Raw genomic sequence first — 25,738 nt, 5'->3', positions numbered from 1 at the left:
CTGGAGTTGCTGACAGACTTCCTTTTCCAGAAGGGTTGAGTAGTGACCTACAAGTCTTGTTTGATTTGCTACACCAACCTCAAAGCTGTCATGTTGCAGTGAGAGGAGCCCAAGCTAAGCTGGTAGAGGAGCCCTCTGTAACCCTCAGTGCCCGGCCTTTTGGTGAAGCAGACCTCGACATCCAGCCAGGGACGTCCTGGAAGTCGTGCAGACAAAGGAGGCAGCAGAAATTCCAACACACTGTTGTGAAACTATCAGATGAGGTTGCTCCAGATTTGCCACTTGGTTTCAAAGTGCCTGCGAAGATGGTTCAGATGTAATGAGATGATTCCAGTCATGGTTGCAGAGTACAAAAGAGAGAGAGGTGGGGAGAGAGTTTGAGTACTTTTTTATGAGCCCAGAATTATTGTCAGATGTATTTGTGACTTGTTTTGTGTAAATAAATAGAAATAATTTTCCAGTCCATGGCAATGATAAAAGGAGAGGGCTCCCTCAGCATGCATGGGGGATTCTAGGAACTCATTTAAATGTGCTGAACTGAACAGACTCCCAGTGCAATCATTGTTTGTGCATGGACAGAGCCAGGGTAACTGAGTTGGACCATTGATTTGCAAAGGCAGATCACAGTCTACTGTATATCCTGCGTGTAATATTCAAGGTACAATGAGCCCTCTCCATCCTGACGACAGGTGTTCAATCAGCCGGACGGGGTTTCTGGGGATGTTGTGGGACTATGTCAGGTCATTGTGTTTCTCCGCCTATGACAGCTCATGAACAGAAACACCAAACAATTTATAAGCATATATAAATATATATACCATTCACTGATGTGCAGAGATGCTTGACCAAAGTTGGAGCCACCAGTGCCGTCCACAGTATGCATGTGACAAATTCAAAGGACAGGAAAGGACCACGTTCCATTAACTCTTAGTTGGTAATGTGATGTGGACCTGGCAATGCATTTCAGGAATGAGTGTTAAGCAGTTGTCATTTAATAACACATAAATGAAATGTATTATGAAATGTGAAAGTTGACTCACAGATAAATTACATGCTTATGCTTATAGTGTACCTTAAAGTGCAGGGTACTGCCAACTACAGGAGGGGAACATTATGAAAAAAGTCCCAGTTTTCCACCATACACATAGGAAGTACATTTCATAAATCTGTGTGCAAGCTAACGGTGCATAGTCCAAGTGTGAATCAAGTGCAGCTCAAATATGCTTATTTTAATCTGCATTACAGGCATAACTTTACAGACTGAATTGGGTACTAAGCTTTTTTCTCTTTATCATTCAAGAGGTAGAAAAAGGCCTAACCGGTCTCATGAACCTATTTTTTATTTATTTATTTACTTATTTTTAAGTAGCTTGAAAATAATCTCATTTTCACATCATTTACTTTCTCTTGATTTATTTTTGGGGAAGTTAGAATGACACAATTGTATGATGCCACTTTTTCTGGTCTTTATCGTCCTCATGTATCAAAAGTGAGTTTGACGGAGCCTAGCTCACAGGATGAGGTAGGTTCAAGTGATGAGATGAAAACCAACCGTTTATGAACATGTGTGTTTTGGAAAGGATGCCACCTTGCTTCACCTAAGTGCCTCATGGTCATGATAATTCCTGCAGTCATTCGTCGAGGTGTATGAGTCAGAGGATGGGGCGATGAGTGACCATATGGCCTCACAACACGCACACAGGAACACTGTGGCACTGACTTCACGGGCATCACTGTGACAAAGGCACTAGTCAGGTATTTGAGAGAGGTGTGCTGAGATTTTATGCAAAGTAGCACAGTATGTTTTATGTGGTGCATGTATGTGTGTGCACGTGTCCTGTGTGTGTGACTGAGAGAGAGAGGGAGAGACACACTGCTGTGCTTTGAATTACTCACACCCACAGTTCCACAGCAAAACACCTGCCACATGACGCAGGGGAAACCCCTGGACAGAGAGAGGCTACCATCTGCTCCTGTGACACTGACACTGTGCGTGTGTGTGTGCGTGTGTGTGTGTGTGTGTGTGTGTGCATGTGTGAGAGAGAGAGAGAGAGAAGCAGAGAGAGAAAGAATGTGTCTGAGCATACCAGTGCGTGGTTGTGTCCTTTCATCCATTCAATTATATTTTTTTTCTGTAGAAATAAATGATGTATGTCTATATTTGTGTTTTTCAGGTAGGAAACAGTCTGGATGATTGAGGACGAGGAGGGAGAGTCAGAATGAAGATGCTGTCGTCTCTGTTCACCGCACTACGGACCTTCACTGAGCTGTAAGGAAAAAAACACTTTAGTTAAGATGTAGTAAAAATTGTAGTTCTGCTTAAGTCGTTCTATGTGGCTATCAGTGTTGTTAGAAATTACATTACTTTTACTCAGATTACTGCAATTAGATTACTTTTCCTAGTAACAAGGAAATGTTGGCTAAGGGATTATGTTTATTATGTCTACTAAAAGTCACATCTCTTCAATTATTTAACCACGAGACTTTTTGAAAGATATCGGCCTAATAGTGTTGGAGGTGTCGGTCCAGTCTGGTGAAGGTCTGTCCCAACCAGATTTTTTATATCTTATTCATTATGATTTAAAATGTGAAACTGATCTGAGGTTGATCTCACATGATTTGGAGTCCAGTCTTGTATTTTCCCTCTGATCTATGCTGATCTTGATTTTGATTAGTAATGTAATTAGTAATGTAATGTGATTACAATTTGTAGAAAGTAATGAGTAATTTGATTACTTTTTTGAGTAACTTCCCCAACCCTGGTGTTTAAAGCCCTGTGTTCCCAACTCAGATTTTCTAATGAGTGCTGCACTTTCTCAGCTGCTGACCCAAAAAGCACAAAATAGCAAATAAAGCCGTGAGCACTCTCAAATAAATATATGACACAGCAGCAAAGTGGCAATAATACAGGCTTATAGCATGAAAAAATAACTATAACCTTCAACCTGCTCTTTAACAAAGTTACTTTAGTTCTCTAGCCTTAACTAAAGCTTAAAAAAATTCATATGACAGACAGTGAAAATGGCAAATTCATTCATCGACTTCATGCTATTGTCCTATAAGTCTTGAATCGGGGAGGAACACAAGCTGTGATTTTATATTTACTTTCACAGCATTTACTGCATATGGATTTCTCCTTTAAACTTAATTAAATGTCTTTTGAGACTGTGCTGGGTCATGAGCACAAAATGACACCTCTACCACAAGTCACCAGAAAAAAAATGTTATCATGTTATGTTTCTGCAATATTTAGACTTGCAGCCAGTGTGGTGGAGCCTGAGTCAGCGTCATGTGACTTGTAGCTAACAAGCTAGCCAACATTAGCTACTTACTTACTTTAGTTTTTCACTTTGTTAGCATCATTATCTTTGTTAGCCACCAAAACTACTTGACTATGGTTAGTTAAAGTTTTGTTGTCATGGTTAAGGTTAGGAAAAGGCTTGTTGTCATGGTTAAGCTTAGTCAAAGTTTTGTTGTCATGGTTAAAGTTAGGAAAAGGCTTGTTGTCATGGTTAAGGTTAGGAAAAGGCTTGTTGTCATGGTTAAGGTTAGGAAAAGGCTTGCTGTCATGGTTAAGGCAGGGTTGACAACTCTCACGCATTGGCCGTGACAGTCACGCATTCAGCCTCAATCTCACGCTCTCACGCTCTCACGCTCGAGAGAGAAATCTCACGCCAAATCTGACTTGTTTTCTATTGTAAATTTTTCCACTCCATCCGGTCAGGTGTGCTGGATCTGGCTGATTATTATTATTAGTTGATTATTGATTGTGCAATGCCGCGACTCGCAGTTAATCGCGCTGCGCGCATTAAACTATTTTGCGGAAGCAGGAGGACGGCATGATTTACGTTGTATCCACGTTCGCACGCTGCGTGCATGACTGTGCATGTGCTCGTGCATGAGCGCCAGTGTTGCCAACTTGGCGACTTTCTCGCTAAATCTGGCGACTTTCCAACTCCCCATGGCGACTTTTTTTGTCAAAAGCGACAAGCGACAAATCTAGCGACTTTTCCCGGTGTTACTGGAGACTTCTGGTATTTTGGAAACTGACATGAAAGCACGTATCGTTCCTCTGCAGTTCCTGTTCTCAGCGAGCAGCGGGTGCTGCCGCGAGCCCCTCCCCTGCCCCAAAGTCCTCACAGGTGGTCAGCCTCGAGCCGCGCGTGGCAATCGCAGGCAGCTGCAGTCAGGAGAGGAGCAGAGAGGAGACCCACCACGTCCAGGCAGCAGATGAATTGCGCATGCGCAAAGCCGCTGTTGGTCCCGCCCTTCCCGTAAATTTGTAGTTCTAAAACATATTTAGGATGTTTTTTACTCACTTTTTGTCTCTCCCACGACGTTATTCCTCTCCTACAGCGTCCATTACAATCACGGGCAAATTGCCAATTATGCAAATTAGGCGATGACGTCATTTGGCGACTTCTAGCGACTTTTAGGACAGCCAATAGCTACTTTCCTTACTGAGGAGTTGGCAACACTGATGAGCGCCCGTACCATGAGCGCCCGTACCGTACTGGAGCACACCCCCTCCAACCGGGGTTAAGGTGATTTAATTAAACAGTCAAACGTTACTTTGGTGGTCCATAGATTAGTTTTTATCATGTTCAGGTCAAGGTTAAGGTTAGGAAAAGTGTATGGTTAATGTTACAAAACATTAGCTTCTTCTCCTTCTGCTGTTATTTTGCACTCTAAGTGGAAGTAAGTGGAAGTATTGTGTCACTACTTGCGTCTGCAATGATGCAATTTCTATTTTGATGCTATTTTATTTAGGTTTTATCTTGTATTTCATTACTATATCATGACAGTTATGCCTGACTTTATTGAATTATTTGCCTCCCCTCCACATGGGGGCACACTTTGTTGCTCCACCCCATTAACAGCTGTCTCCAGTCCAGTGGTGATTACAACGTTAAATTGCTGCAATTCATCATCAGGACCCAAACATGGTCTCCCAGGGACTCAGGTTAGGGAGAGAGGGAGTGTGTGAAATGAAAAGGCCAGCACTTCTGCATGCGCCTGGACTGCTGAGGCAGAGAGAGGGTCATAAAGCACTAATGGCTGCCAGGCTGCTGAGTGAGCACAGGCCTCCGAGAGTCACCTCATCATCACCAGCAGCAGCACGGCCCATATAACAGGTGTCACAGCCCTGGACTCAGACGCAAAAATAGATGGGACAAACCGTGAACAGGATGGTGGGTTTGTGTGTGGTGATGGCAGGGAGGGGGAGGACGTGGGACCAATGTCTTGATTTGCTGCTGGTAACTGAGCGTAGGCGGCAGCTGTGCTTGAAATAATGTACAGTGGCTTGTGCTGCAGTAGGTGATTTGTTTGCATTTAATCAGGCAAATGGCACTGTTCATTTTTAATAATAATAATAATAATAATAATAATAATACATGTTAGTTGTATAGCAGTGTTCTTGGTGGTCAAAGACACTTAAAAGTAAAAGTTAAAAAGAGATAATGTCACATGAGATAAACAATATTAGGATAAAATAAAGTAGATAAATTAAAAAACAACAAAAATTTTCACTGAGTAAATCTCCACAGTGAATGACTGATTGAGTCCTGCCTGAGTTAGAAAGTAGTAAAAGTGTTTAGACGGTGATTGCTGGAATGGTTGCCAAATATAAAATCATACTGAAATAAACCACAGTAGTCCTCTTTCACTGTCAAAATCGGTCGACAGTCAACTCACGATGTAGTGTTCCCCGAGCTGATGAAAATTATAACGTTGCATTGCCTTAGCTAATTCAAATGTATGTTGAAAATTAATGTAATACTGAGGAAATGCAATATTTGACCTCTCAATAGTGTCCCTTGGCAAATACGAGCACACAGGCTGCTCCATAGTTGCCCAGCAGGATGACACTGAAGTAGAAGTCCAAACTTCAGGGGAGGGCTCTGAAGGACAGAGGTGATGAATGGTGAAGGGCAGCAGAAACACCTGCTTCGGATGAGCTGGGATTATTCAGGCTGAATCTTTTGGGACAAACAGCAGAGCAGAAGTAGAGCAGAAGATAATTGTAGGTCAAAACGTACTTTGTGAGAAGAACACCTTGTGTATGTAGGTGGACACCAACACCTCCTGGTGGGTGTGTTTGCCTCTGTGCGTCTACATGAGTTCACTGCACGTGTTAAATGCATGCAAGTGTTATACTCCTATACTGTCTGTGGTTATTTTCCTGCCAAGGCAACCAGGCTTCCCTCTGCCTTGGTTTTTATTATTGAGCTAAGGTGTCTGGTAAGCTGTACTAATCTTAAAAAAAAAAAAAACTCTGCTTCACAAATTATTGAAATTACTGTGAAAAATGAAGGTAACAAGATAGGATGGCTTGTCAAAAATATTTCCAGTACATGAGTGACATCCTGGCCTCCGGGCGACAAACATACTCCAACTGTACAGTATTAAATTGTCATGAATGCTGATATTATCTACATTGAAGATATTATGAGATAAGTTAGAGATTGCCACTTGAACTTCACCTGGCAAATAAATTTGATCAGTCGGAGTGGGTTGCCAGCTTAGCCTGGTGGGGTAGGAGAAATGGGCTGACGGAAATGTTTTCTAATTGGCTACCAATATTAATCGGGACGTGCTTGATTTGCCTTGTCAGAAAGATGAAAGAGTCTCAAATCAAGTGCTCTTCATGAATGAAATCTGGTAAGCAGGGAGCGAGATGGCTGACTTGGTGTGCAGGTGCTTGGTGCTACAAGCATGTAATCAGTGCTCTGGGGGCTAAATCTGAAGCAGACTAATCAGAGGGAGAGATGGGACTTCTAACAGCAGGTGTAAATCGGTAATGATATTCCTTCCATCTGTATTGCTGTCTCTTTCACAGTCTCTCTCCCCTTGGCATCAATGAGCTCACCACAGAGCAGAACAATACTAATGGGCCTGTGCTTTTGAACCATGCTCCTCTCACTGTGTTCCTGTGTTATGTGGTTTCTCTAGTCCCAACCTCTCTCTGTCTTCTGCTATATTCTGCCATTCCCCCTGTTGCTTCCTCCATCTCCATTTCTGTCTCATTCTCTCTCGTTACCAAGAAAGGACTGGTGAGGAACCACAAATACGGTCACCCACAAGATTGTCAGTCATAATCAAACAGCAAGATCTTATAAATGTATGAAGACAGTAGCATCTGAGCAGCAGTGTTAGACAGGAACTAAATATTTTTTTTATGTTGCGCACACGTTGTAAATCATTTTATATATCCTTTTCATTTTACAGACCTGTTAAGAGGAAAAAAGTACATTTTTGGCACCGGCAGAGGGAAATGAGGGACTTTGACTCTTGAAACCAGTAGTGGCAGGTGGGAGACAGTCAGATACAGGTGTTTTGCCAACATTACATTTTCAGTCTATCACCAGGATTAAGGAGACTGTTCAGACTGAAACCCTAGCCCTAACCCTTGACTCACTGAATGGGATTTGTCTTCCCATAATAGCCACGATAATAACTAATCTTCCAGAGCAAAATGATTTTGCAGCTTTTTAGGACTTACCACTCCTCTTACCCTGCAACAGAGGGTGAAGAGGGCAGTGGTGAGACTTGTATTATACAAAAAACATGGATCCACCTAGGCGACAGTGGTCAAGAGGAAGAGCATGGCCAGTCTCTGGTCTCTGGAGGGGAAGGTGACCCCAGACGCAGTTGTGATGAGGAGGCATGCAGTGGACACTTGTTTCAATAGTCCAGAAAACAATGACCTGAAGAGCACTGCAGAGCACGTTTCAGGACGTACCTCAGCTGAAGTCTGAGGAGACCTGAGCTGCTCAGAGTTATTGTTTTTATGACTTTTGATGTTATGAATGCATGCAGATTGCATGACTGTGATATTGGTTTTCCTTCCCTAGACTAGGAGAAGGCCTTTGACTGAGCAGACCACCATTTTCATTTTCCAGCCCTGGGAGCTTTTGGTTTTGGGGATAAACTGATGTCATGGGTGAGGCAGCTACAAGAGGGGGCAACCTGGAGGGTCACAGCTAAGTGTGGGTTGAGCCACCCCATTACTGTTCCCAAGAGAAGGGCTCAACACAGTTTCCCTTTTTAAGACAAACCTAACACTGACAGGGTTCTCATTACTTAAGCTACCACAGAGCCCACCTTTAACTATTTCCGGTGATAGAAAATCTGGGGTTTTCCTGGAGGGTTTTGGCCACTAAAGTGAACTAGCAGAAGTCTGAGGGTTTTCTCAGTGTTACGTGAGGAAGCCGTGTAGACACTTAGGGGGGGATACAGTAAAATATTGGGGTAGATGCTGGATGTCTCCCAAGGGTCGTGCAAAGCAGTGGATAGAAACTGGGAGGACAAGATGATTGTGAAGTTGCTAAATGACAGAGGTTGTTGCCACTTACATCTTTTTGGTTGCTCATACCTTGGCTCCAACTGTGTAAGCTGGATCGCCCTAGGCTTTGATGAAGGAGTCACAAGGACAACTAGTGGACTTTCTCTGGAGAGTCCAGCACTGGCCTCGACCTGCAGTGCTGTGCCTGATGGGACTACTGGATCTACAGAGCAGGGTGACCTTGGTCCAGCTACAAGCAGATCATAAACTGGTCTGTAACTGCCAGCGATTTTTATCGAGTCCTGTGAAGGTTGGTCTGACAGCTGACAGATCAACCCGTGAAAGCAGGCATTTCCCATCACAGGGGCTTTCCCCAGGCCAGGTGGATGTCAAAGCCCTTTTCCCAGTTCTCCCAGTTTGCTGGCATGTCTCACTGAAGTGGTGCCCACCAAGCTGGAGGATCTGGTGGAAAAAGGAACCTGGAGAGCGGCATCTGCTCTGCCAAGTAGGATGGGCATATGGTCTTCCCTGGCTGGCACAGCAGCTCGTGCAGCTTGTCTGTGTTGCCCTTCTGGGGTCTGTCCAGCTTGGACGGCAGAGACTGAACGTTCACTCACAACGATCCAAACTCCCAAAATTTTGGATGGTTTTGGATGGGTGGAATTGGTGCACATAAACATAGATGTGACTTAATTTGATGTCATGTTGGCCAGGAGCACAAAAATTATGGTCACATTATTTATGTTCTCTTCAGTCATCACCCACCAGCCACCATGTTTTGATGAATTTCCTCCATCATGCAACTACCTATTTTAATTTGTCCGTACCTGTGTGTGTGTGTGTGTGTGTGTGTGTGTGTGTGTGTGTGTGTGCATGCGTGCGTGTGTGAAATAAGTGGAACATTTTTTATTAGCAGACGTCACTCAACGCTTGCTCTAGATACCTGAGATTTGCATAAAGCTAATTTGAGTTCTACTTACAACCCCCATTCAACATTTTTCTTGCTTTTTTATTTTTCTATCCTCCTTTTTTTCTTTCTCTTTCACTTTCTTTTCTCTTCTTTATTCCTGTTTCCTTTCTTTCTTCCTTTCATTCTTTTGTTCTTTCTTTCTTTCTTCACCTTTGTTTTTCTTTTTATCACCGACCAAGAAGCTGGACGAAGGTGTTGTTTTCGATCCTGTCTGGGCTGCTATTGATCAGAGTTTTTATATATGTGTTGTAGTGATTATTTGGGATGTAGCTTTTAAAGGAAATAAAATATGGATGCAGACAGGCCAGACTGCAGCTCAGGTTTGTGTTTTCTGGCCACAGGAGACCTGGGAAGTGCATATGCGCTGATATGAACAAATGCAGGCATTTTACACACATACACACACCTTGTGCACTCATGCACAAGCACACACAAAGGCACAAACAGAAACCCATGCATACATATAAGAACTCTCTCCCTCTCTCTCTCCCTCTCTCTCTCTCTCTCTCTCTCTCTCTCTCTCTCTCTCTCTCTCTCACACACACACACACACACACACACACAGAGAGAGAATGCCGTAGCAGATGCTGTGTGGTTGTTGGTATCAGATGGAGCCTGTGTTGTATCTGTATTAAAGGAGACAGTGTTGTGGTTGTAGCCAGTGGGACGCCTCAGTAGCTCTGGCTTCAGCCATCTGTACAAGCATGTCTGCACACACACACTGGCTCAAAGACCAAGCTCCTGCACACCACATCATTACTGCTCACATTCAGAGCACAGAGCATTCTGAAGTATAGTGAGCCTCATTAATCCAGTGATTTTCAAATTGCTTGTCAATATTGTTTTTCCATGTGCAGTCATGAAATTTTGGTACATCCAAACCAAATCTACATTTAACTCCACAGTTTGTCCTTTAACTCAAGTATTTCACTTTCAGCCTAGTAATAAAACTGGTCTGTAATTAGGCTACTTTGAATGTAGATGTATGTCTTATATTTAATTAATTCATAACATAAAGCAATAAAGAAAACAACAGGCTATTAAAAACAGTTTGTAGTAAATGCTGTTTAATGATAGATTAATGTGCATTCATTCTGTAATTAAAGACTAAAGCCATAATAATCTGAACTCAGAGGCAAAGAATTAGCTGTGGAAAATACATTTCCTTATTGGTCAACAGCGAGGTTTATTCTCTTGAGCCTGTCGGTCTGCATATAGTTTCAGCGCTGATGTCACTGTTCCCATCTGATTCAATGCCAGAGACCGACGCATCCCTATAGATGGCACCTATGTGATCAGTGACATGGAAGAGAGCAACAGAAGTTTTTTTCCCTGGCCGCCTCCTGTGGCCTCAATGCTCCTTTGCTTGGCAGAGATGAGCTTGGTAGCTTTATAAAACCACTTTTTTTTTTTTTTTTTTTTTTTGTCAAAGATACTGAGGACGTTAACAGCGTTGATGTGTTCCATGATCTCCCTCCATATGTCATCTATTTTTAGAACCAGAGTCCCACCGGTCCTGCTACAGAAAACTGTTTGCTTGTTTGTTTTCAATGGAACTGAGCATTACCCCAGTTTCTGCATTTTTTTTTTTTTACTTTCTTGAATGTTATTTCTGTGCCAAAGATTATGAATGTTGCTGTTTTCTTTACCTTATGCAATATGACATTTCTAAAGCAGTGATAGTTTGTTAATTCATGACAATTGAAGTCCTTTGAACTTACCTCACATTTATGCATTTACAAATGATTGGAACTCATCAGCTTCTGTGAAATCCTTGTGTTTCTGTCTTTGTTTGTGCTAAATGATCATTCTTGTCATGTTTTTACGCTGCATTTCGGATCATTTCACAACTACGCAGTGCGGACAGTGCTGTGACCTCTTTTTCCTCAGATTTTCAATCGGTTGAGTTTGAGTTTTTGTCAGTACCAGTCTTTTTTTTGTCTGTTCAGTCATGGTGGCTGATTATTGCTGCTCATGGGAAATACATGCCTCTTCTTTTTTCCAAACAAACCATTGTTACTGCTGCAGGACACATAAAACTGCAGTTCACCAGCAGATTAGGAAAAGACACACTTGACACTGGGTGTTCAGAATTGCTGAGAGCATTTGTTAGCTGTTATTTTGTTGTATCATCCACTGATATTTATATATGAAAACATCACATATTATTTCTTTAAATGAATATGTATTCATTTATCTGAAGATAGATAACACAGTGAGATATAAAAATCATGGTCTGATCAGCAGTTTCTCTCTGTCCGCCGTCATCTCCCACAGTCTAGACAGTTGTCCATTTCTGCACTGAAGCACAGCCATCAGCAAAAATCTTCTCAGCTGGGGATCCTTCAGGCTGAATTTTTCAGATGGAGGTGTGTGGCCTAATGTGAATCTATTAGGACGCTTTGGCATGAAAATGTTTGGTCCTGCTGGCTTAAAAACATTCTGAAGCCAGCTGCTTGTAAAATGGTAGTTGTTAAATGGACCCATTTCAGAGCACACAGTGGTATACCATATTAGACATCAAAACACTGGTACCACTTGGATGGCTTATGATTATTTGATTGTAGAAATAAGGATAGGAAAGAAAGAAAGAAAGAAAGAAAGAAAGAAAGAAAGAAAGAAAGCTACATCTCTACATGCTCTTTGCACAAAAAGTGATAAAAATATGTTTTCCCACTGCAAAAATTTTACATGATGGAGACATTAGCAGAGTCTGGCATTAAAATAGCAGGTTGGGAAGTAATGGCATTGTGGTTAAAGTTGTCAGTGGACATATACATTAAACCTGATTCTGTTCCCAGTTCATAGTGACAAAATTTATCCTGTAAGTGAAGCTTAACTCTTTAGTCACTCTTCCCCCATTTTTCCCTTTTCCGTGTTTCACTTTGGCCAAAACCATTTCCTAACTTCAAATCCATTTGAATCCAAGAATCAAGAAATAAACTAACTTTAGGATAAGGTTTCAGCAGCTAAAACTGTGGTTCAGTTTCAGCTGGCTACTTACTAAACCAGTAAACAGTTGAGTAAATATCTAAAGTCACAACCTCCGTTCGTGAGCACTGATCGAGCACGGAGCTGAGAAGAGCCAGAGTCAATAGAAACATGAAATATTCACAAGAAAGAGAGGGGCAGTGCCATGTGAGGAGAGACTCAAGCCAGTTTGGTTGGACTTGGTGGTACCGTCAGTTTGGTTGGTACCGTCAGCTAAGTGCACCAGCTGACTGAGACACACACCGCCTGCTTACAGCCCGCAGCTCTTCACCCACAGGCTCACCATTCATGACCTTTCAAGTGATTACTGATTAGGAGAAGTCTGTTCCCTCCAGCAAGGAGAAAAAAAGGGAAGCAGGGAGAGCAGTGGGGTGTGTGTGTATGTGTGTGTGTGTGTGTGTGTGTGTGTGTGTGTGTGTGTGTGCGGGGGCAGAGTATTTTCATGCCAAGCTTGGGCTGAACACACACTCTGCTGGGCTGTAGCTGGTGAAAAAATACCAACTGAGACTGTATTGACAAACCTTTTCACTGTCTGACCTTTTCACTGTAAAGGGGTTTCACACTGCTACAAAAAACAAACTTCCACATATATTCTGTATGTTTTCTGGAGCTGTTCAACATTTCACGACATGTGGGTTTCAGTCAGGATCCAGTGAGGGGTGAGGTTCATGGAGAGGTGTAAGTCCTGGATTTGCAGGTTGACCAGAAAGGGTAGTAACAACCTTTTTTTTTTTTTTTTTTTTAACACAATGGTCAAAGTAAAGACAACAGTGCTTCTTCCTACAGCAGAATCTTCATGAGCTGCTGTCTTTTTACATGAAGTGTGTGAAGTGTGTGAAATCATCATGTTGTGATATCAGGGATGAACTGGCCCTGCACTCTGACCCAGACAGGCTGACTGCACAGGCACACTGTCCCTTGTTTTTTTTTTTTGTTTTTTTTAATGCCTGTCACCGCCTGTCACACAGCCAACCTGATCTCACAGAAATCCGTGAAATGAGCACAACCTCTTAACAACGCATTGCGTGCTCCTGGCACATAACCTGTTATAATTATGTGTGGCCACCACAGAAACAGCGTCCACTGAAAGTCAATTAGGATCCGTGTCGTATGGCCACCACGCAAACGCTGTCCACTGAAAGTCAATTTCATGTGGGTGGTAGTTCATAGATCCCGGAAGTGCAAATTTAATCAAAATAAAATAATAAAATAAAAAATAAAAAATCGCCAGTTTTCTAGACTAGGCCTACCATATTGACCCGCATAAAAGACGACCCTGATTTTAAGATGACCCCTCTTTTTCAAGACCATTTTTGGAAAATAGGCTACTTTTTATATGGACAAAATCTTGTTTGAATAAAAAAGCCACCGGCCTGCATCAGGCGGGTCGGCCGCGGCACCGGCTGGTACCGCGCCCACCCGGTCAGGTCTGCGGGATCTGACAGGTGAGCGGTCAGTGCCGCGGTCGGCCCGCCTGGTGCCATGGCCGGTAGGAGTAGTATCTAACATGGAAGGGCGCAAGCCAGTAATTTCGCCTAGGGCGGCACATAGGCAGAACCGCCACTGTATAGTTTATAATGTCATCATTTTCATATTTTTCTAGTCCACAAAAATCACATTTTAAGCCATTTTGAAATCAATGAACGAAATTTTATTTTAATCTGAAAAACACCGGCGTTACCAAGGCAACGCGCTTCATGCTACCTGGTGACTCCCGGCTTCTCGGCTTCAAAGACGTCACGCCGTGGGTGGTGGTTCATAGATCCCGGAAGTGCAAATTTAATCGGTATTCTGAAAAAAAGGTCTGATTATTAGCCATAACGTTGTAACCACCCAAGGCAGACTTACCACGAGCTATGAGGATGTGTAACGATGGCATGTGTCCACAAGTCCCGTATAATATCAACTTTATTTTAAGAAAACACGTTTTATTTGCGATATCATATCACGGAGAAGCACTACATTACCCATAATCCTAGTGTTTTATCAGCGACGTGTCTGAATTGACAGCTTTCATCAATAAAGTCAATAAAATCTAATAAAGTGCATGAAAGTTGATAATGTGCTGATATGTTACGCCATTGAACACAACCCTTTCAGTCAGCGAAACAGAGCGGGTGGAAAACCCGTCGAAACACGTCAAAAATAGCACTAAAGATTTATATAGTCTATATATATATTTTTTTTTCATAACACATCTTTATTCGTGGTATAAACATAGGCTACATGTTACGGTTATGCTTTTGCTGTTGAAAAACTACCGTATGTATGGTTTTTAAACCTAAATTCACAATGTTTATCCTAACCCGGAAGAGGGGTACCAGAACTACAATTCGTGCAGAGTTGCAACACACAGAGCTTTCCTGCGCCATAGCTTTTGTAGTTCTAACATGTTATGTCTATTATATGAAGTGGTGATCACTAATTTTGCAATCTTAATCAAAGTTTTTGGGTGTGGGAAGAACGCCTGAATGGTCAGATTTTAATTTTTTTTTTCTTAAGATAGTGAAATCATGTTTTTTCCATGTTTTGACACTAGTCGGTGGCGCCCCCTATTGGTTTGCCATCGGACATGATAGTAGAGGTCAAGAGCTTTCCAAAAATGTTGACCCCATGTCTGTGCCATTTTTTGTTGCTGCACTGTAAGCCTTTAAAAGTGTCTCAGGTGGCCATATTAAGTTAATGGGAAAATCTGAAATATGAAACATTGAGTATTTTATGGGGAAAAAAAGCTTTGAAATGGTCCAAATTGAAAAGTATGACTGTGTATATGACTAACATCAATATTCTAAATAAATTTGGCCATTACATACCCCCTTAAAGAAGTTTGACTGATTTTATCAAGCTTGGCCCTAAAAGAGGTCTGCAGATGTACACCTGAGACAGCCTTGGCTTGGAGCACGATGAAAATCAAACTTTGTCACAGAACAACAATGAAGACATCGTTTGAAAGGTCTTGACCTATGGAGTAACATATCTCAGTGTGAGACCAGTGGGCAGTTCCTGCTCCCCACAAGTGCCCTTTGAACCTTGCACCTGAGACACTTTTAAAGGCTTACAGTGCAGCAACAAAATATGGTAGAGACATGGGGTCAACATTTTTGGAAAGCTCTTGACCTCTACTATCATGTCCGATGGCAAACCAATAGGGGGCGCCACCGACTAGTGTCAAAACATGGAAAAAACATGATTTCACTATCTTAAGAAAAAAAAAATTAAAATCTGACCATTCAGGCGTTCTTCCCACACCCAAAAACTTTGATTAAGATTGCAAAATTAGTGATCACCACTTCATATAATAGACATAACATGTTAGAACTACAAAAGCTATGGCGCAGGAAAGCTCTGTGTGTTGCAACTCTGCACGAATTGTAGTTCTGGTACCCCTCTTCCGGGTTAGGATAAACATTGTGAATTTAGGTTTAAAAACCATACATACGGTAGTTTTTCAACAGCAAAAGCATAACCGTAACATGTAGCCTATGTTTATACCACGAATAAAGATGTGTTATGAAAAAAAAAAATATATATATAGACTATATAAATCTTTAGTGCTATTTTTGACGTGTTTCGACGGGTTTTCCACCCGCTCTGTTTCGCTGACTGAAAGGGTTGTGTTCAATGGCGTAACATATCAGCACATTATCAACTTTCATGCACTTTATTAGATTTTATTGACTTTATTGATGAAAGCTGTCAATTCAGACACGTCGCTGATAAAACACTAGGATTATGGGTAATGTAGTGCTTCTCCGTGATATGATATCTCAAATAAAACGTGTTTTCTTAAAATAAAGTTGATATTATACGGGACTTGTGGACACATGCCATCGTTACACATCCTCATAGCTCGTGGTAAGTCTGCCTTGGGTGGTTACAACGTTATGGCTAATAATCAGACCTTTTTTTCAGAATACCGATTAAATTTGCACTTCCGGGATCTATGAACCACCACCCACGGCATGACGTCTTTGAAGCCGAGAAGCCGGGAGTCACCAGGTAGCATGAAGCGCGTTGCCTTGGTAACGCCGGTGCTTTTCAGATTAAAATAAAATTTCGTTCATTGATTTCAAAATGGCTTAAAATGTGATTTTTGTGGACTAGAAAAATATGAAAATGATGACATTATAAACTATACAGTGGCGGTTCTGCCTATGTGCCGCCCTAGGCGAAATTACTGGCTTGCGCCCTTCCATGTTAGATACTAGGCTACTCCTACCGGCCATGGCACCAGGCGGGCCGACCGCGGCACTGACCGCTCACCTGTCAGATCCCGCAGACCTGACCGGGTGGGCGCGGTACCAGCCGGTGCCGCGGCCGACCCGCCTGATGCAGGCCGGTGGCTTTTTTATTCAAACAAGATTTTGTCCATATAAAAAGTAGCCTATTTTCCAAAAATGGTCTTGAAAAAGAGGGGTCATCTTAAAATCAGGGTCGTCTTTTATGCGGGTCAATATGGTAGGCCTAGTCTAGAAAACTGGCGATTTTTTATTTTTTATTTTATTATTTTATTTTGATTAAATTTGCACTTCCGGGATCTATGAACTACCACCCACATGAAATTGACTTTCAGTGGACAGCGTTTGCGTGGTGGCCATACGACACGGATCCTAATTGACTTTCAGTGGACGCTGTTTCTGTGGTGGCCACACATAATTATAACAGGTTATGTGCCAGGAGCACGCAATGCGTTGTTAAGAGGTTGTGCTCATTTCACGGATTTCTGTGAGATCAGGTTGCACACAGCATGTGAATACCAGCCCCTGACACCAACACCTGTCTGCATCACAGCAAATTTACACTGATGTATAAGCTTACTGAACAATATTTAACCCAGATAATGTGGCCAGTGCTTTCTTAATGTAAAGAAGAAGATGCAAATGAACGCACCGCTTCCCCTACTGACCAGTTCAGCTTCACAACTGATGAGAAAAACCCAGTCTGAGATCCAAAAATAAACAAATGTGTAGGTCAACCACCACCAGCAGACACATATTTACGCTCTTTACATGACTGATTGAACTCTCAATCGAGGACGAATGGTAGACAACAGATGAGAAACAGATGAAAAGATGAACTGCATTTGCTGTTCAGGGCTTACATTTGTAATTTTTTATGGAAGGAGTTATTTTTATTGATGAAATACAAGCAAAGTACAGTTTTCAATAATACTGAGAAAATTGAAATATAACATAACAATAAACCCCCCATACATGCACACACAGATACACACATAAACACACAAAAACACTCTTAGTTGTTTAGTTCTATGCACTTAGTGTTGAGCCACAAAGATTTAAAAAGAAGAATGGAAAATATCGATGTGAGAGTACGTTGAGCTGCAAAACATTAAGTCCAGATGAAAAATAAGAGCACCTGAGTATCAGCCATCACATCTGAGTCGTGGTGAGGCTCCCCAGATCTTCCTAAATAATGAAGGTCTTTTCCTTCCAGGCTCGAGGAGCTTCTTTGGAGTGCGATATGATGTCGGTTCATTGATCCAGCGTCTTTGTGTGGGAGGAAGGGCAGATTTCCAGTTTTCTAAAATGCATTTTTTTCCAGCTGAACTGGCAAGTAAAATGAAATGCTTGATAGGGTTCTTTGAGCTCTTTCTTTCAAAGGGCTCAAGTATATTCAGGATCCTGAGAAATACTTTTTTCCTATAATTTCTGAGGTGGTTTTAATAACATATTTCTAAAACTCTGTAACTATTAGGCAGTGCCAGGTCATATGTATAAGATCGCCATTTGTAATTTTACTACATTTGTAATTTTGCTGTAAAATAGATATTTCCATAACAAAAAAAAAAAAACAAAAAACAAACAAAAAAAAAACACAAATAAATCACTAACTAAGTGACTAACTAACTAACTAACTAACTAACTAATAAGTAAATAGACAAAAAAAAAATCAAGGACAAAAACAAAACAATACAAAAAAAAAAACAAAAAAAAAACAGATTGGGTCAGTAAAAACTGATTTTGCATTTTTAAACAATCCTCTATTTTGTCTGTATCATCTGAAGGCAAAAGCTGTGGCGCTGTAGCTAATGCCTATGGAGGCCCCAGAGGGTCATTGATGAGATTTATTTTGTGTTCCCTTGTAATTTGCATTACTTTGCAAAAATGGTTTGGTTTCTCTCAAAATAAATTGTGCGTTCTCTTGTAATAGCCTAGTTTTGTGTTACCTCACAATACTTCTCTACTTCCGTTTTCTCTGAGCTACATGTCTGTTTCTGCTGAGCTGCTCCAAGTGCAACAGTGCGGCTACCCAGTCTGGATCAGCTCATTGAATTTTACTTTGAACTGGGAATTAGATAGATAGGTATACTTTATTGATCTCAAACTGGGAAATTCCCATTTAGTGATGCTGACCTATGTGCTAGGAGCAGCTGAGTGAAAATAGACATACGGCTCAGAGGGAACAGAACAGAAGTAGAAAAGTAGTGCAAGGGAACGCAAAAGTCATTGTTATTGGGAGGTTAAAAAAAAAAAAAAATTCGCCGGGACCCTACGGGGGCTCTGTAAATTCCTGACTGGACAAAAAATAGGACAAAAAATAACTTCATTAACAGCATTAACATTATACATGGCTAAGTAATGTTATGTGATAGTGGTTCTGCCTAAGGGCTTTACATGTACACAGGTAATCATGATCTTAGTAAAATGCAACTTCATAAGTGTCTGGTCAACTTCTGTTGCTTGCTACCTGGCTCGCAGCCCTGAGCTAAACTACCTTTCTCTGACGTGTTGAAATGTTTCGCACACCACCTGGCAGCATTCACCTTTTGGCAGCTTGTGTCGTGGGGTCAGGGCTGCTGGGCTGAGGTGGGTCAGCGCTGGAAACTGGACCTGTGTAGGGGCTGGTGCTGCGTAATCCTCCTCCATCTCTTCTGCAGGAAAGTTGGCAGGCCTGCTCCACATTTTCTCTTTTTATTTTGCTAATCCACCATCTCAGCTTTTGCAATGATGATGTTGACTTCCCCACTGTACAAGGGGAAATTTTGAAATGCTGAAGATAGCAGCACTTCAGTTTAAGATTGCATAGCTGCTCATCCTTGATATTTGCGACAGATCCAACAAACAACAGCGCTGCGAGACTGCATCTGAGATCAAAGTGCTGAAGCCGGTACTAGCACCAAAATGTTTAAATGATACATTGTCCATAATGCTATTTTCACTGAGGGAATGTTATTTCCTTTCTCTTTATGTTTCTTACAAGCCATGACTGTGGAAAATATACAGTAGAGAGAATGTTTTTCGAATATTTAAAAAAAATAATAAAACGGGTCTCTTATGTTTACTCCACTCCCACTCCTCCGCCAGGGATGAAGAATATTGTATACCCAGTGTTTACTGAAACATGGAAGCATATTACCAGACTATATGAGATGGCAACAAAAAATAAATAAATAAATAAAATACAACAAAAGGGGTACACCATAAACAAAGGCAGCCAAGGAAAAGGGTGGATGGGTGATGAAGCGGTGTGGAGGGGTACAGAGGGAGGGAATGAGTCAGCAGCGGCAGCGGCGGCGGCAGCAGCAGCTCACTCTCTCATTGGACAGATGTTTCCCTAAGATTAATATTCCTACTCAGAGTTTATTCATCTGTGTTATCCCCATCCTCACCAGGTGATTTCATGCCTCCTGAGCAGCCAGAAAGGCCCCTTTTCCCACAGCCGTGATGTCCGCCCTGTCACAGATTTTAATAAATGATACTGATAAACCCGAATATCAGGCTTATGGACTGAAAAAGCAAGGCAGAGCCAGGCAGGGATAAATTTAGCCAGCTGCATAGCAAGCATTGATCACCCTGTTTACGGCCGCCCCGCTCCATTCATGGGTTTTTTCCATTTATTCATGAATTTTTAAACTGCGGAAATCTTTACCACTAACGTCTCGACCAGGCCTATCATAACTCACTTGTAGCCGGCTGACGCTCTGTTGTGTTGCACTAAAGGCAACAACAACTTGTGTCCGGGGGAACTGCGTGAGCGAGGCGGCCTGTTGTTCCAATCATTACACCCGCCTCATTCACTGTGGTCTTAATTGATCACAGATTTGATATGTGGCAGTAAATTATGGATCACTGTTTCCACTGAAGTCTTGGGAGTGTGACGGTGGAACACTTTGCCCTTCTTCTTCTTTTTTTTTTTTTTTTTTTTTTAAGTCATCAGGTAATCAGCCATGCTTTACAAATAGCGTATGGGCCTGTGATATTGATCTGCCTCAGGTGGATTCCTTTCCAAGCCTGAGAGTGCTTGATCAAATTTCAGATGTGTGAGTGTAAGCATGTGGGTGCACATGTATGTGCTTTGTACTTCTCCTGTGTATACATCTGTGTGTGTGTGTGTGTGTGTGTGTGTGTGTGTGTGTTCATGGAAAAAAAAAAAAAAAAGACTCACAGTTTAATCTATTACCATTGTTCTGTGAGACTGGACCATGAAAACCTGAATGGATTAACTAAATAATGGGCTCGTAAATCGAACCTCCTTGCTCTCACTTGCCTTACCTAATGCCACCCAAAAAGCCTTTGTCCTGTGATGCTACAGTCTGATCCTTAAAGGAACAGTTTGCCCAAAATGCATAATCCACAGTTTTCATGTGCTTCCATGTGCTGATATTCCTATCAGCACATGAAGTCCAACACCCAAGATTTCTAAAGCATTACATTCACATGATATTTTGTCAGAAAATCAAAGCCAGACAGATGATAGAAAACAGACCATTATAGACACTGCAGCTTTTCAAGTTGGAGAACTTCTCAGAACTGGTTTGCACTGAAGCTGCAGTTTAACATTACTGTCATGGACCTTGACCAAGGGCTTATTTTCATCTTTAAGGGATTAGATTTGGCAAAAATAAGTTTACTGTAAGATACAGTGGAATATGAATACCTATGTAATATAGAGACATACAACCGAAAATATCATTGTATTGCATTATATTTCATATCATTTCATATAACACTGAAAAAGATTTGAGTCACAAAAATGTTAGCATAGATCCTACTGATCAGTTAATTATTTAGCAGCGTCTATGTATTAAATGAGGGCAAGACAGCAATAAGAAATAGTTTTTTGCTTGTCCTATTATACACACACACAAAGACACACAGCCATATTACACACAAAAGCAGTAAATATTTGGTTCAGCATTTCCACAGGAGAGCATCTGTCAGGGACTCTGCAGAAGCTGCGAAACAATGAGCTAATGAAGACACAGAAATGTCATTTTTCTATTCCTCATAAGAATCCTTAAAAGGTCTGTCTTGACATCTGAGAGAGTCTGTGACATGCAGCATTCTGCAGATGGGATCACAAGGGTGTTCTTCCATATTGTTAGCTCAGAGGCACCCAGTCCGCCACAGTAATTACCACCATCAGCGTCACATTTCCCTCACGTTCAGTGAGCTGGCGTTTTGCAGCTGGTTAATTAGACAAACGCTGCCTTCGTCACTGTGTCTGGGAAACTCTACCGCAGTTGGCATAGTTAACCTTTTAAAGAGAGTCCTTTGTCTCTCACTCACCCTTTGTACCTCTACAGTGCACAGAGCTTCATAATTACGACACGGCCCTGACCTTCACTGACTCTGTTGCTGGTAAGGAGCATTAATTGAATTGAGGACTCAAAGCACCTGGTAGTCCATTTGTTCTCTATGTTAATTGTGAGCGTTAATTACGTTGGCCATGTTTTTTCCTCTGTCAGTATCCGTGCAGCGATTTGCTGACAACGTGGGGGCTTTATAGGAAACTCAGGTGCACAGTGATGAGTCAAATTTGCACCCAAATGGATACCGTCTCACACGGGTTGTGTACAAAAGGGTTGTACATAGTCTCCTAATTAAATCATGGTGGTGTTTTGGGGGTAACTTGCAGTAAATCAATCAAGTGGAGTGTCAAGTCCCATTCCCTTTAAAAGCCATGTGAGCTCGCATCTTGGCAGATTACTACAATAATGGCGCATTTGCCAAGTACGAAGGAACATTTGTCTGCAGAGGCAATAGATTTGCTTGTGCACAAAGTGTACGTGTATGTGTATGAGTGTGTGTGAATGTGTGCATGTACATTATGTGAGTGTGTGCATGCATGCATCAGGCAGTGCTATTGGTGTACTAGGAACACTTATTCTCCACGTCACAGATTCTCTTCTCCTGAGCACTTGAGCAGGTTATCTACAGCAACAGCAGAGTGCACCAGCATTGTGCACCCACCTATGTAGGTGCACATTACTATCTTGATGATGCACCGGTAAAATAACAATGAACACTGTGCCACTGACCTCAGACCTGGTTGGTCAGGTATGCAATTGATTTCCACTGCTTCAGGATAGCAATGCGCCAACAGTGTGCCTGACCACACCTTATTTTAAGGTTCTTTGCACCGGATGTAAGACAGAGCTTTAAATGACTCACACCATGTGCTCTAAGATATATGCCTGTGTATACATGTGTATATGTGTGTGTTAGGATCTGACTGATATGGGATTATGAAGGCTGATAAAGATGTTTTTGTTATGAAGCAAAATGCTATGCTGGTATTCAACTGTTTTTTGGGTTTTTTTTTAATTGTGTGTGTGTGTGTGTGTGTGTGTGTGTGTGTGTGTAAAAGTATCTAACGCTTTCCCCAGAATTCTATTCTCGTCTGGGTGGAAAGCCTCTGAAACAGCATTTAGGCTGTCATGTGGCACTAAAACTCTCCGCTAAAACCCAGACTAATGAAATTCTTTTAATAGTATCAACTCTAAAAAGCAGGTTGCATTTGCGTATGCATGTGCACAGCTATGTGTCTGTTTTTGTGTCATCTGCTCTGTGCAGTGATGCGCTCTGCTCTGTGTGTAAGGCCTAAAAAGCTCAGAACTCCATTTATCTGCCATCTAGGGAAGATTAGGGTGGACAGGCGCTAATCAGAGTACCAAGGGGACTCTAAATGATGGATAGAGAGCGAGAATGAAAGAGAGGTCTACATACAGTACTGGCAAACAGAGAGTAGATAGAGGGACAAAGAGAGACAGAGCTGATAAATAAAGGGAAAGAGAAAGAGAGACGGGAGGAGAGACAAACAGATAGAGAGTGAAGGAAAGATTATATTGACCCTCCAGGAAAATCAGTTCAACCAGCTGCTCAGGTTTTAAATGAGCTTTGTCGCCTTGTGTTGTGACAGTGAAGTCTTAACTCAAGACTGTAGGATTGTAGTAGCCAAGTAAACAAAGAGGAAGAAAACCCAAGGAACAGTTGTTTTTATCTTACCATGCTTTAGTCACATCAGTGTGTCTACATTCAGGCTGAATCTCTCTCTGTCCAATCAGATTTGTTAACAGATTAAGGTCACCTGAAGGACCTCAAGTGTGTAAATATGCGTGTGCCATTTACACAGCTTTCATATATTTTCATGCACTTATATATCCATATACTCAAATGCATACATATGTATACATTCACTACAGTTCAGTATATCAGGTTTTTTCACTGACTTGGCTGGAGCAGGGACTCTGGCTGTGTCTGGGCCCAACCTGCAGCCATCATCACAGCATCAGACCGGAACAACAATCTGTCACCACCAGCAGCACCTACTGTAGTACAGTACAGCTTTGAGCTGCTATAACCACTGCTCCTGCCAGTCCTCATGTAATCCTTGATCATTCTTCATCAGCTTCTTCTTCAATGTTTGCTGTACCACCATCCTACCTTCAAACCCTCTCCCCTCTCTTATCATCCCTTTTCCCTGCTCCTTTGTCTTTCTGCAAACCCTATATCCTGATCCATTCCCCTCTCTCGTGCTCATACTGGATAGTGGACAACCTCTTTCATTTATTCCTACACTAGACGAGCTAAGAAAAAAGCCAGAAATGGTCTTCATAGAGCAGGTAGAGTGAGTAGAGGAGGGATATCTTTCACTTGGGAACACACTGATGTGAGGCATTTCAAAATATGACTTCTCCCCCCTGTGTCTTACTGTGCCAGAGCTAAGTGCTGCATTGCCACTGGCCACTGCCCATTTATATCTGATATTAAAGTCCCAGAGCAGCGTTTAAACTTTGGGAGGATTCAAGAAGTATTGCAGAACTGTATCCTGCATTAAATCTTGGTGTAAACTGTAATGTAAATAGCAATGGTGTATAACACTGTGTAAAACAGTAACATCCCTGTTTTCGACTGGGTTTAAAATCCCTTTAAAATGAAATAATCAGAAATTCCTAATCACACAAGCAGTAAGTGTACTTTATCAGGGAACTGGGTTACACCTCAACTGGCTAATGTGACTAGGCTTGCAGTAATGTGCGATCGCCATTACAAAATAAAGTCAGCAGCTGAAAGGAAATTTTCTCACTCAAAAGAAACTCTTCAGGCCATGACTTTCAGCAACTTCTCACGGAAACGAAGAGATAAACCAGTGATAGTTTGTGAGACACATTGGTGGTCAAAATATGTATTGCAACACTAGTCAAAAATACAGGTATTAATCTTTTTAAATTTCATTTTTTTATGGCCACTCAGATTTATGTTATGGAACAGGGGCATGTTGATTATAGGTAGTCCAAACCAAACCAAACCAGACCAAACACACAGCTGATTCCTCTGAACTCTCAAACTGGCCCACAGCCACTGAAAAAACTGACTCAGTTCACCAGGCAATATTTGTGATTGGACCTGTGAAATAAACTGAGGGCTCGCATCCCAGAACAGAAAAAAGTAACAGACATTTCTCTAAGCATGAGGCTATTCTCATTTATTATCATTTATTAAGCATAGATTGCATGCATTGGTTTGCATGCAATCTATGTGAAAATATGCAAGGATGCAACCTTATTAGGAGACATAATGTGCTGCACCACTACAAAGCCAAGCGTGCTCATATAGACTCTTACGTAAATAGAGCATTACAGTCTAAATAGTTGAGTGGGGAAAAACCCTCTTACAGTCAACTCCAAAATCCTATAGAGGCAAAACGGGCATGCTGGATCAGGATAAATACATTAAAGCATTAACACAGCAATACAGTCAGCAGAAATATCTCTGGAGACATTTATTATGTTGAATGAGTCGGAGAAAAAGTTCCTCTCTCTCAGCATTGAGACAGCAGGCCTGGAAAAAAAAGTCTCTATAGCTAAAATGATGGCAAAACTGACTCTATTTCAGTTTACCTAGAAGTGTCACCATGCATGTTACAGATGTCATAATGAAGCCGACAGGACAGCTAACCATTTTGATTATTAAATCCCTGAAAGTGAAAGTGAAAGTGTTCATCCTGTCAAACAGAAATTTTATATGTTGAATATTGTGTCTCCCATTAGTTCAATATATTCATATTAGCACATACTTAATTTAAAGATCCCAAATTTCCATATTAAAAATGACAGTGTGGATTTTCTTGTTTCATTCTTATGAATAACTAAATATGCATAAAGTGTAATTAGTAAAGCTAAAAAAATATTCATTAGCTAAAAATATTACGAAAGGTATATGGCAAAAATCTTTTTGCCTGTAAAT

The 25,738-nt window shown here is 41.5% G+C and overlaps 1 protein-coding gene across 2 annotated transcripts in view; it reads left to right on the top strand.

Moving 5' to 3' along the window:
* sphkap (SPHK1 interactor, AKAP domain containing) overlaps positions 1 to 25,738 on the top strand; it is a 136,349-nt gene that overhangs the window by 66,879 nt on the left and 43,732 nt on the right. For both annotated transcript variants that reach the window (XM_030067606.1, XM_030067604.1), the window contains exon 2: positions 2,175 to 2,269. In XM_030067606.1, the coding sequence (XP_029923466.1) occupies positions 2,220 to 2,269 (50 nt within the window). In that variant the 5' untranslated portion in view covers positions 2,175 to 2,219. The remainder of the gene's footprint in view (positions 1 to 2,174; positions 2,270 to 25,738) is intronic.

The sequence above is a fragment of the Myripristis murdjan genome, chromosome 13, assembly GCF_902150065.1.
Source record: "Myripristis murdjan chromosome 13, fMyrMur1.1, whole genome shotgun sequence".
In the NCBI taxonomy this organism is placed as follows: Eukaryota; Metazoa; Chordata; class Actinopteri; order Holocentriformes; family Holocentridae; genus Myripristis; species Myripristis murdjan.
This window is presented reverse-complemented; position numbering and strand designations above follow the sequence as displayed.